The sequence below is a fragment of the Marmota flaviventris genome, chromosome 14 (genome assembly GCF_047511675.1).
Source record: "Marmota flaviventris isolate mMarFla1 chromosome 14, mMarFla1.hap1, whole genome shotgun sequence".
Classification (NCBI taxonomy): Eukaryota; Metazoa; Chordata; class Mammalia; order Rodentia; family Sciuridae; genus Marmota; species Marmota flaviventris.
Window position 1 is genome coordinate 33,654,894 of NC_092511.1, and position 12,350 is coordinate 33,667,243.

The 12,350-nt window shown below is 40.1% G+C and overlaps 1 protein-coding gene across 1 annotated transcript; it reads right to left on the reverse strand.

Moving 5' to 3' along the window:
- Nucleotides 1-1,637: 1,637 nt before the first annotated feature.
- On the reverse strand, nucleotides 1,638-8,920 carry Cox7a2l (cytochrome c oxidase subunit 7A2 like). The gene is made up of 3 exons (XM_027934359.2): nucleotides 8,781-8,920; nucleotides 3,862-3,993; nucleotides 1,638-2,509 (listed from the first exon to the last, which is right to left on the reverse strand). The coding sequence occupies exons 1-3, from the start codon at nucleotides 8,850-8,852 to the stop codon at nucleotides 2,369-2,371; spliced, it is 345 nt and encodes a 114-aa protein (XP_027790160.1). The 5' UTR covers nucleotides 8,853-8,920; the 3' UTR covers nucleotides 1,638-2,368.
- Between the last annotated feature and the right edge of the window lie 3,430 nt (nucleotides 8,921-12,350).

The window sequence follows — 12,350 nt, forward strand, 5'->3', positions numbered from 1 at the left end:
TACATCCCTAGCCCAGTTTTTATTTTTTTTGAAATGAAGTCTTGTTAAGTTGCTGAGGCTGGCTTCAAACTTGCAATGCTCTTGCATCACCATCCCAAATAGCTGGGATTACAGATATCACCAGAGCCTAGCTCTGTTTGCCTATTTAAGCTTACCATCTAAAAATTTTCCTAAACTTAAATTGCAATAAGTGATTTCTGGAGCTGGGCATGGTAGCACACATCTATAAATCCAGCAGCTCAGGAGGCTGAGAACAGGAAGATCTCAGGTTCAAGGGCCAGCCTCAGCAACTTAGTGAGACCTTATCTATAAATAATTACTTACTGGGGATGTAGATCCGTGGTAAACTGCCCGAGTTCAATCCTCAATGATCTACCCCCCAGAAAAAAGAGAAGTATAATTTGTTGTATAATAAATATTGGCTAAACTATTAAATCATTTATAAATGTATTCAGTGGGATATAAATACCACTGCAAATGGATACCTACCTTAATTTAGTTAAAAATATAAATGTCTGGTGGGGATGCAGCTTAGTGGTAGAGCTCTTGCCGAGTATATTTGAAGCTCTGGGTTCAATTTCCAGTACCACAAAAAAAAAAAAAAAAAGCGTAGAAAACAAATGTCTATTTGTCTTATTCCATTCTCTGTTGCTATAGCTGAAAACCACAGACTGGGTAATTTATAAAGTCTTTACTCAGAGTTCTGAAAGCTGGGAAGTTCAAGAGCAGGTAGCCAGGTTATTGAGGCCCTTCTTACTAGTGGGACTGCAGATATCCAAGAAGGGGGGCATCACATGGCCAGACAGCATCCTAGCTCAGGTCTTTCCTCCTTTTCTTAAAGCCACAGTCCCACTGGATTAGGGATCCATCCTTACAGTCTCATTTAACCTCACTTATCTCCTCACAGACCTCCTCCAAACACCACAGTTTCACCTTCTTAATTACTTCACAATGAGGATTAAATGTCAACATGAGTTTGGATGAGGACATTCAAACCATAGCACTAGAAGGGTCAGAAATTTCTTCTTGAATTTGAATTTCTATTTCATTCTCCCACCTAGAATTTTTACCCCCAATATCGTGCCCTAATATTTTAGACTTCAAACCCTTACTGATCCCAGCAACTTAGGAGGCTAAATCAGGAGGATCCCAAGTTCAAGACCAGCCTCAGCAACTCAGCAAGACCCCGTCTCAAAATAAAAAATAAACAGAGCTGGGATGTAGCTCAGTGGTAGAATGGCCCTGTGTTCAATACCAGTATTGGGAAAAGAGGTCACCATCTTTGTTATGGCAAGATACAGATCACCACCTTATATATAACATTCTACCTCTTTCAGCATTAATACACAGTAAGTGAAGTCTACCAGTCATGACAGCATAGGAAATTAGTGTTTTAAAGTGAATTGTGCATTACAGGTACATTTCACTAAGGAACAAGCAGGAATCTTATAAGGAACCATACGGTAATCATTAATATGCTATTAGACTCCTATTGTTTGACTTTGAGGAACCATTTTATAAAGATTACCTGGTGCCAAATTAAACAAAAAAGAAATTAGATTCAGGTTTAAGATGCCTCTGGTGTCCTCCAATTATTCTGAAAGGTCATTTAATTTAAAAGAATTTCAAACTTGTAATTTTTCATTCACATATTTATTCCATAGTCAAAATAAACCATAATTTAAAGTCATAACAAGTCTTTAAGAGATAAAGTAGAATTTGTGGCACAGATGCATTAACAAGACAGACACCAATATAAAGTGCAACACTAAACAGGTGTTCTCTGTTCCCGTGATGGAGTACACAACAATTACACATAAAATTTCACTAAAGATCTGGGATGAGGCATATAACCCTTTGAAATAAACTGCCCAATGAATACAGGCAGGCTGCAAATAATTGCTATTAACATTTTGCTGTAAGATGGAAAAATTCCCAAGGTGACTACTGACTCAAACCCCTCATTTCATGAACCTGGCCTTAGATTCCATCTTCCATTCTCAGTCACATCCAAATCCAGAAAGGCTTCTGTGCTCCATGCTTAAAAATGCATTCCCAAGTCCCAGAGGACCTCAGCACAGACTTATGTTAATGAGCCTGTGTGCAACCTTCATCCAGAACCTCCAGGGAAATCAGGAGCTCCAAAACACAGTGCAGTGTGTGTCTTTAAACAATAGTTTTAACTGTCAAATGAGCCTGACATCTGACAGGCCATATGCATTTCATAAGCAAACCAAAATATTGTCTTATCTTTCTCTTTTTTGTTTTTTGAAAAAATGTTAAGTAAATCATCCAAGTGGGGGAGGGGACAATGAAATTTCAAAGGGTTTATGCAAAAAAAAAACAAAACAGTCCTCTGTAGCCTAACTTATTTGTTTTTGGGCTGTGAAGCCATATAGAGGGCAATCAGGCAGTAGATGGTCCCTCCCACAGTCAGCGCCATGGTGGTCCGGTAAAGCATTTGGTCAGGAAGGCCTCGTTTCAGATGGACGGGCACGCCATCAGATTTCTTGAAAGCAAAAATTAACAAGGACATGGTTATAAGAAAAAGAGATTACAATTTTAGGCTAATAAAGAACAAATCTGTCTACTGTGAAACTATCCGTAAACATAAAACAATGGAAAAACCCTAATCCATGAGAATGCTCACTGACTAAAACACTATTATTCTCTTTAAAATGTAGCTAAAGTTTATATATCTAAAGTTATTCTCCAAAATAAAGCCTGAAGCAATAGCACACAACATATTCCAAATTTCTAAGGCATTTTTCATATATTACTTAACCAGGAAAAGAGCACTGGGGAGCTTTTTAAAAAGCAAAAGCAATAACAGCTAAACAAAAAGTGCAAGCACTAGAAACGCTCCCCAGGAATCCTATGTTTATAGTTTGGCTTCTGATCATGAGGGAACCAAGTCAGAGCACACCAGTTCAATGTATAGGTTCAAGTCCACTTTGTATTTAACTGTATTCAAATAGTTAAGGTCCCATTTAATAATAAGACTCCACAAGATGTTTAATTCACTAATTTGCAGCCTCCATCATTTCTGCCCTCCTCCACTGATCTCAAGATTCCAAATGCCCCCTTAAATCTTATTTACTAGAAAAAGGGATTGAACTGATCAAAAAGTACTCTCTAAGATGGCCTTAATCTAGACATATTTTTCAGAAGGGGGAAGAAGGAGCAGTAGCAGGCTCTGTCACTCCTATGGCATCTGTGATATAGTCATTTCTCAATTATCTGTAAGTAGATTAAGAATATCTGAAATTTCAATTCTGGCTTCTCCCTGTTCATCAGCTAACCCAAGAGGACCTCCTCTATTTCCATTAATAGCTCACTGAATTTTATTATCCAGCAAGCAAAAAATAATTAAAACTTGTTGCCAAATGTCACCGCATGTGTTACAAACACAAACACAGGCTATTGCTTTCTCTATGCAATGGATGACCAAGAGCCATTCTACTATCTATATAGCTGGAAAGCCTGAGTATGTTTAAAAGCTGATGAGAACAGTAACCACCTTTCCCTTTCTTATACGTGTCTACCTATATAAATTTCTATTAGTTTCTGACTCAAACTAAAAGCAAGGGAATTCTATTTAAAGAAAGAAAAGGTTGGGGGGCTGAGGCTGTAGCTCAGTGGTAAAGTGCTTGCCTCATATGTGTGAGGCACTGGGTTCAATCCTCTGCACCACATAAAAATAAATAAAGATACTGTGTGTTCATCTACAACTAAATAAATATTTTTTAAAAAGAAAAGAAGAGGTAGGGTAGTAAGCTAGACTAAGACTCAAGTTTCAAAAGGAATTTTTTAAGCCTGTTTATTTCATAGGCTTCTCTATTCCTAAGTGTCATCCCTCACCTGGAAAAACTTCTGTAGCTCTGGAACCTTGTTCTTCCCAGCATAATCATAACCAGTGGGACTAGAGGTCAGTTTAGTCGGTGTGGCAAATATGATTGGGGGTGCTTCTGTGGAAACCACTGGCCTTAATCCCTGCAGAGAAAAAGAGAAAAACAATAAGTTGCAAGTATGTCTGGGCATCTGAACAAAACTTTCAAGGAGCACACTGTCTGGAGCAGCCATTCATCCACACTCGAAGGATAGGAAAGGGATCTCTCCAAGCCTGTATTAATAGTTCTTTAGTTGATCCTCAAACTTTGGACAAAATACCTTAAGCAGTTTTCCCAGAGCAAACTCTATCAAGAACTCCCTATCAGTAAGATAGGAAAGACAACAAAGACCCAATCTCAGCTTCCAGAAATAAATACAGTAAAACATAATTTTTATGAACTTTTGGTTAGACTTCATAAGGGACCTCACTGCCCCTTCTCTCCTCTGGGTGACCTAATGGACTAACACAGTATGTTAGTAACGGACATTAATGTTATGGAATAATAACAGCTAATTATCAATCCGGCTTTTGTTATGTTCCACACTTTACAAGCATTACCTCACTTAGTCCTGTCAGCAACCCATTCCCATTTAACAGAGGAGAAAACTGGATCAGAGAAGGTAACTTGCCTGAAGTCACAAAATGAAAACAAAGAACCAAGTTTTAAAATTCAAGCCTCTATGAAGTCCAGAGCCCTGGCTTTTTGCATTCCACTACTCATACCCTACATTTCCATCAACCATTGCTTAAAAAACACAATCCATTTTGGTCTGTAAGGCATGGCCCGGCATTTAGCGTGTAATACTCAAGTAGAGACAGGGACTCAGGAGTCAGAGATTAAAAAAAAAAAAAAAAAGAGGCCCTGCTACTGTGATAACAGGCTTTATTTGAATTGGAGAATATTAGGTCCTCCTTTCAATCATTCTGTGAGCTCAATGTATTGTCTCCTAATGATTATTCCACCTTGAATGTAGAAATTTAAAAGTACTTTCTACCAAGCATCTCCAAAATGCAAATTCATGTTTGGACAGGACTCATGTGAAAACATTTTTAGAAAGGATTTTACCTAACTTTGTGTTTGTTGACCCATCCAGTGACTCAAAACTACAACAAAGTTTTTGAGCAGTACCATCTGAAAACGGGAGTATCAACCATATTAACAATTTTAATTCAATATTTCCATTTATAATATTAGAAAAGTTCAGAATACAGAATTTTAAAGTTACCTATAATCTCATTTTATCCTATCAGTAATTGTATATTCTCCCCAATCTTTTTTCATATGCTTATTTGAATAACTTTATTGTCAGGCTGGAGCTGTGGTTAGTGGCAAAGCGCTTGCCTATCCCATGTGAGACACTGGGTTCGATCCTTAGCTTCACATAAAAAAATAAATAAAATAAAGGTATGTTATCTATCTATAATTACTTTAAAATTAAACAAAAAAACTTTATACTCAAAATATAAAATCCTACATTCAGCTTTTTTCTTTTCTTTCTTTTGGTACCAGGGACTGAACTCAGGGGCACTAGACCACTAAGCCGCATCCCCAGCCCTATTTTGTATTTTATTTAGAGACAGGGTCTCACTGAGTTGCTTAGAGCCTCACTTTTGCAGAGGCTGGCTTTGAACTCAAGATCCTCCTGCCTCAGCCCCTCAAACCATTGGGATTAGAGGCATGCACTACAGCATCTGGTCCTCTTATGTTCTACTTTGTTTACTGTGTCTCCCCCTATTTCAATGACAGCCCCCAAGATTCTGGCATGTGTTGTTCATTGCTTCTATTTCCCAAGACTTAGAAAAGCAACTGGCACGGGAGCACATCCACTAAATGTGTGTTTAATGTGTAAGTCAGCTAAGGAAGGCTATAGCTTTACCAGACTTAAATAAACCAAAGTCATGTTCATCAGCACTTGGCAGAGGCTCCACACCTCCCACAGCAAGGATAAAACAACTGAAAGCTGTTCTTAAAGTAAGTGAACCATAAATCAAGTAGAAATCCCAGACTTTACTTTTTAACACTGAATCTCCCAGCTATTTACATAATCCCTACATCCAAAATTGATTAAGGGCCATTCAACCCTAATCATGTACAGTAATTGAGTTCTTCCTAGTCTATTTTTTTTTAGATGTTGATGGATCTATATTTTATTCATTTATTTATACATGGTGCTGAGAATCGAACCTAGTGCTTTGCACACGCTAGGCAAGTGATTTACCACTTATCCACAACCCCCGCCACATCTAGTCTATCTGCTCCAAAAAAGAAAAAAAAAAATTGTAGGGGAGAAGTGCTGGGGATTGAACCCAGGACCTCAAAGATGCTAAGCAAGCATTCAACCCGTGAGCTCCCCTAGTCCCTAACTGCTCCAATTATTTTTTTATTTTTAAGGAGAAAGGTAAACATGATTTTTTTCCCAAAAAAGTTGACTGAACCAAAATTTTTGTTCTTCTAATTTTTAGGCTTGGAGAGGAGGGTGGAGAAATAAAAGAATTATCCCAAATTTTTAAATGTTAGAAACCAGTGAAACTTTCACTCTGATTTAAAACTGGAAACTAGTTTCAGTCTGCATTGCCTCATTTTGTTTTTCCTCTTCATGGCGCTGGGGATTGAACCCAGGGCCTTGTGTGACACCCCTAGCCCAATTCTACTAATTTCTAACTGCAAGTTGGACATCAGTGCCTTCAGGTCCCTCTAACACCACACTGAGCATGTCCAAAATTCACCTACCAGCCCATCAGGAGCTCCCTGTCTGTTGAAAGCACCACCATCCTCCCATTTCGCAGTGGTCTTATAGTCTTCCTTCTCCATCCCCAACATCTCTCTCACCAACAAGGACAAACTACTGTAACTTTCTGCATTAAGTTGCTAAGTCCCTACTCATTTCTCACAAAATTAAGTCCTATCATCCTAGCCCCTTCATGATTACCTCTATCCTCCATAGCCAAGCTTATCTTCTCAATGATTCTCTTCCACCCCTTCCCTTTCACAGTTCTCTTTCCCTGGAATATTGTTCTGCCATCCTAGCTAGGAAAATAATTACTGGGTCATATAGTAAAATTATGTTGCCCTTTTTAGAAACTGCCAAACTGTGTTCCAAAGTGGCTACACCATTTTACATTCTCACTAGCAGTGTCAGAGGTTTCTAGTTTCCCTATGTCCTCACCAATACTTCTTGCTATTGTCTTCCTTTCTGATTATAGATCTTCTGGCAGAAGTGAGGTAGAATTTCATTGTAGTTTTGATTTGCTTTTTCCTCATAACTAATGATGTTAAGATTCTTTTCATATGTTTATTAGCCTTGATTTATTTTTGGCACAGGACACAGAAAGGTAAGGAAAACCTTTTCAACCAACCATTGGAAAATACCCTCCCAACAACTACTTGCCATCAAGTTGACTTACAAGACTCTGTGCTACTGTTACAGAACCAGCTTTTCCATATCAGGTTATTTAATGCATGTTAGGTTATTCACTTTACATAATAACAACATTACAAATATCTTCTTCATTTTACAGTGTGCTAGTGTTCCAAGAAAGAAAAAGTTGAAGTACTCCTCCTAATTAGCAATATCAGAGCACCTATTTGCCAGGACATATATACATTTTACACACACACATAGGACAGCACCTGTCACAATCACTTTGAAATCTACATTCATAACGTGTACATAATATTGCTCCTTTCTTTCAATGTAGCTTAAGAAATCTTTTAAGTATTTTACTTAGAGACAGGGTCTCACTGAGTTGCTTAGCACCTCATTTTAGCTGAGGCTGGCTTTGAACTCGCTATCCTCCTGCCTCAGCCTCCGGAACTCCTGGGATTACAAGCATGCGCCACCACGCTCAGCTGCAATCATTCTTAAACATTCTTCCCTTGAGCAAGTTGCAGTGCCCCACCAAGAAAAAAAAAAAAAAAAAAAAGCAAGAGGCAACAATAATAAAAAATTGTTACACCACCTATCTGTGCCCCTTACTATTCCGGTCAAGTTCTCTAACTGCATATCTCACCAACCCTTCTCACACTCCTCTATGAGAAACGAATGTGATGGTATCTCAGATTCGGCTTCTGGAGAACCAACTATCTACCAAAACCACTAGTCACTTGACACACTTCACTCAATCTGCACTACAACGGGATAAAAATGAGCTCAAAATAAATGAAGCAACTCGGCCAAGGTCACACAACTAAAGCAATACAATTAAGTACTTGAGCCCAAATGTGTACGGGACTCTAAAATACTTCATCTCAAGCTGTAGCATCTGCGAGACATCGGTAGTTCAGAATACTTTTCAAACTACCGAAATAGTGCACCGTCAACCACTTCACAGTGGAGAAAGTGTAACTTCGTTACATGTAAATTCCCCTGCTACCCAAACATTTGAAGGAATCGGCTCAGTCTCCCAATCATCCGCATCCTATGAGCCCTGCCACCCCACGGCTTTCCCGGGTGCGGTCATCCCCATCCTCCAATCTCCTGCTGGCCTGAGGCCCCCTTTTGGGCTGTGGCAAGGGGTATCAAAATGAGGTCCGGAAGGCCAAAAGCCAGACTTGTTCAAAAGAGGAAAAGAGCCGAACCTCGAATTCAGGAAGGTTACATTCTGACCCGAGTCATCCATCTTAAACAAGCAACGACCCTAGGGGTCACCTTGACCCCTGCAATGTGCTACACCGAACTTTTGCACAGGGTCAAGCCCGCCTGAAGGAAGGGCAGCCACACAAGAAGAGCCTCGAGGACCACTGCAAGTCGGCGTGGACAGGTGCTAGGAGCTGTGAATGAACTGAACTGAACCGAACCGACTCGTGGGCAGATGCCTCTCCTGGCGACTGCCTGACCTGGGGATGTGAGCCACCATTTCTCCTGAGTCGGTGCTATGCGACCCGTACCTGCGGGCTGTAGGCTTCCGAAGCCCATGCTCCAGTTAATTTCTGCGTGAATCCACTAAATTTGTAATACATGATGCTGGTGTCCAGCTTCCCGCAGCCGCTCCCTGCGCGACCGCCCCAGAGAAGGACCCCGCCTCCCCTCTTGTGGTCAAAAGGCGCAAGAGGAAGGACCCCGCTCCTAGAGGCGGGTTGCCTAGAGAGTGCCTAACTTAAAACATGCTTTCTTAAGCGACATTAGGGGAACAGAAGCTGGGTTCGTAAGTCTATGAAAGACAAATCCAGCTCTAAAAGGCATACTGGCTTCTGTGTCGGAGTTTGTGGGAAGTACGACGTTCCTCTTCCCCCTATTTAGATTAAGGCAATACTAAGACTCCTTAAAAAACGCGCAAGCGCCTCGAGGACCAAGTCCAGCAGCAGAGGCACCGCGGCGGTCAGGCGAGGAGGGATCTGGGCGGGGCATGGAGCTGAATGGGCGGGGCCGAGGGCGGGGCAGGGCCGAAGATAGCCGAGACTGCGGGCTTCCACCTACCTGGTGGTCTAGTTGAAGCTTTCCCTTTTGTACCAAATTTTGCTTGCTTTTAGTCTTGTTTCTTTCCTCCCGACCTAAATCACCTAGTGAAGCGCCCCGCTGTTTGTCTGCCTAGGAGTAGGGACAGGCGGGCCAGGCTTAACCTGGCAACCTGAGAGGGGCAGCGTCTAAGAACATCTGGAGCACCTGCTGAGAGGCTTTTAGTATCTAGGGCTGTTAGGGGTTTCGCCTCAATATTTATTATTACAAATAGCCTACTGGGCTTCGTGCAGAGGACACACACATAGTGACCTAAAACTTAAGTCGACAAGATGTAAATTTTGCAGTTCCTCACTCTGATCTTGACTCTCATTTGAGTTTTATGGGAATTGGTTGTTCATTCTTTTCCCAAGCTGTGCTCGCTGAGATAAATGCGCTGAAGAGAAGGTGCCTAGAATCATTTGTGAAATCTGGACCTTAAACCAGAAAGATCTGGACTACCTTTTTCGTATATTTCGATGTAGAGGTGTTTTTAAGTCTCCACTATAGGCAAAATATTGCATAAAAGGAGTATACTCAGGATGAAACAAGAATTTCTTCACTAAGCTCTGATTAGAAAGGCACATTGTAGGTGTATTTATAGTGCATTTATGAACGCATGTAGCTAACTGATGAATGCTACTAACATTGATACAGAATTTTCCATTAACTCATCGAATCTTCATAACTACCTTAGGAGGTGGATATTATGATTTCTATTTTACAGTACAGGAAAAGGAGGCCAAGAGAAACGCAGCACCTGTCCCGGGTCAACAATTAGTAGCAGAGTTAGTCATCGAGCTCAAGATTCTGTATACTTAGCTATAACATGTTACCTATAACATTTAGGTAAATAGATATGAATCTGTTCTAAAAAGGGGAGTATCAAGGCTGAGCACTCCAGAGCCATGGTGTACACCATCATCCCACTTTGGCAAGTCTAAGCCCCAAATTCCCAAGTATTCAGCACTACCAATACCCTAGAGAGTAAGATTTCAGCAGATTCATAATATAATCCAATGCAAAGTTGCTGTTTTTACAAAGTCATAATGAAAACAATATGATATTTGAGTTTGAGTCTTATTTTCTCCATGGTTGAATGAGTTAAAACTAATCATTTCCATTTTTGGAGCAGTAATCATCATCATCATCATCGATCTTTAGTGGTCTAACAATCAACAGTTCATGAATTTACAAAGTTTAAAATAAGTTGCTGATGTTTACCTTTGGATCCTTTTGCTTTTCCATAGTTCTCAACTATATATAAGAATCTTAATTACCACAAACTTTTCTTGATCAATCTAATTTAAATTGAGTAAATGCTACATGTAACAATAAACATTAGCAAGGATATAGGGGAAAGATATACACTCATACATTGCTAGTGGGACTGCAAATTGGTGCAACCACTTTGGAAAGTCGTATGGAGATTCCTCAGAAAACTTGGAATGGAACCACCATTTGACCCAGTTATTCTGCTCCTTAGCATATACCCAGAGGACTTAAAATCAGCATACTATAGTGACATGGCCACATCAATGTTCATAGCAGCTCAATTCATAGCAGCTAAGCTATGGAACTAACCTAGTGCCGTTCAGCCGATGAATGGATATAGAAAATATGGTACATACACAATGGAATATTATTGAACCATAAAGAAGAATGAAATTATGGCACTTGCTGGTAAATCAATGGAACTGGAGACTGTCATGCTAAGTGAAATAAGCCAGTCCCAAAATCCCAAGGTTCAAATGTTCACTCTAATGTGGGGATGATGCTGACTCACAATGGCGGGGGCAGGGGGGGTTGTAGGGGGTCACCAGACTGGACAGGGTGGAGTAGGGAGAAGGGAGGAGGAATAGGAATGGGAAAGACAGTAGAATTAATCTGAAATAACTTTCCTATGTTCATATATGAATGCATGACCAATGTAACTCCACATCATGTAAAAACACAAAAATGGGAAATTATACTCTATGTATGTATATGATATGTCAAAATACATTCTATTGTCATGTATAACTAAAAAGAACAAAAAGTTTTAAAAATAAAATAAATTAAGTAAATGCTGGAATCCCACATGCCAAGAAGAAAGAATGAGCTTTCTAGCAAATACTGGGTAGAAAGAAAGGTATTTCGTAGAGTTTAGATGGGAAGGGAAAATTAAATTATTTAGGACAGCTCCTTTTCTCCATCCCACTGTCTTCTGGCCATATATTGGAAAAAGAAGGAGAGACTATTTCCCCAGTTCTTAGCAGCATTAAGGTATAGCAGCTTCTTGAAGTATAAAGGTGCCTGTCAACGCTGGTTATTTTCTTAAAGTCCCTGCCATCTGATTTTAGATCCTGCAAGACATAAATTAAGAATCCTGAAAATGTTACAACAGCCGGGCTGTTCAGTGGGAGATAAAATGTCAGTAGCAGAGTGTGGGTTGGGATGTCACATGGAGTGGATGATCAAGGGAAGATTTTGTCTCATTTCCCAAATAAAATGCAGCACACTCTTGACAGTACTAAGGCACCCTATTCTCATTCGTATTTGCACATCCCACCCAACATCAAAGATATGATCGTTCTTTCTTATCATGATCCCTCAGGTTGTTCCCTAGATCCTATTCTGAGAGAAAGTGACCACGACTCAGAGTGCAGAGGAGCTTGCCAATCGCCAAGTGAACTGAGTGAGTGCAAATGCCAGTCAGAATGACGGCTGGTGAATCAGACCTCCGCAGCTTCTCCATTTGCAAGGCTGCAGCGCTAATGGCCTCTGGCAGGCTGCTCTGTGAAAGCACTTGAGGAATGGATGGAAAACCGATAAAAATTTTAAGTGGGGTTATACTGAATATAAATAGGAACTGCCATGTGAAATAATTCTTAATTTTTTTTAATTCTCTGATTTCCCCAGAATAGAGTTTTTAAAAATCAACACTTGATGAACATGCAGCCCTTGTAGTAGTAGAGCTGATTCCTTCCACCCTTTCCTGTGTTTTTAGGAAGGCTTGTATATCACCTGGCTTTGGTGTCACC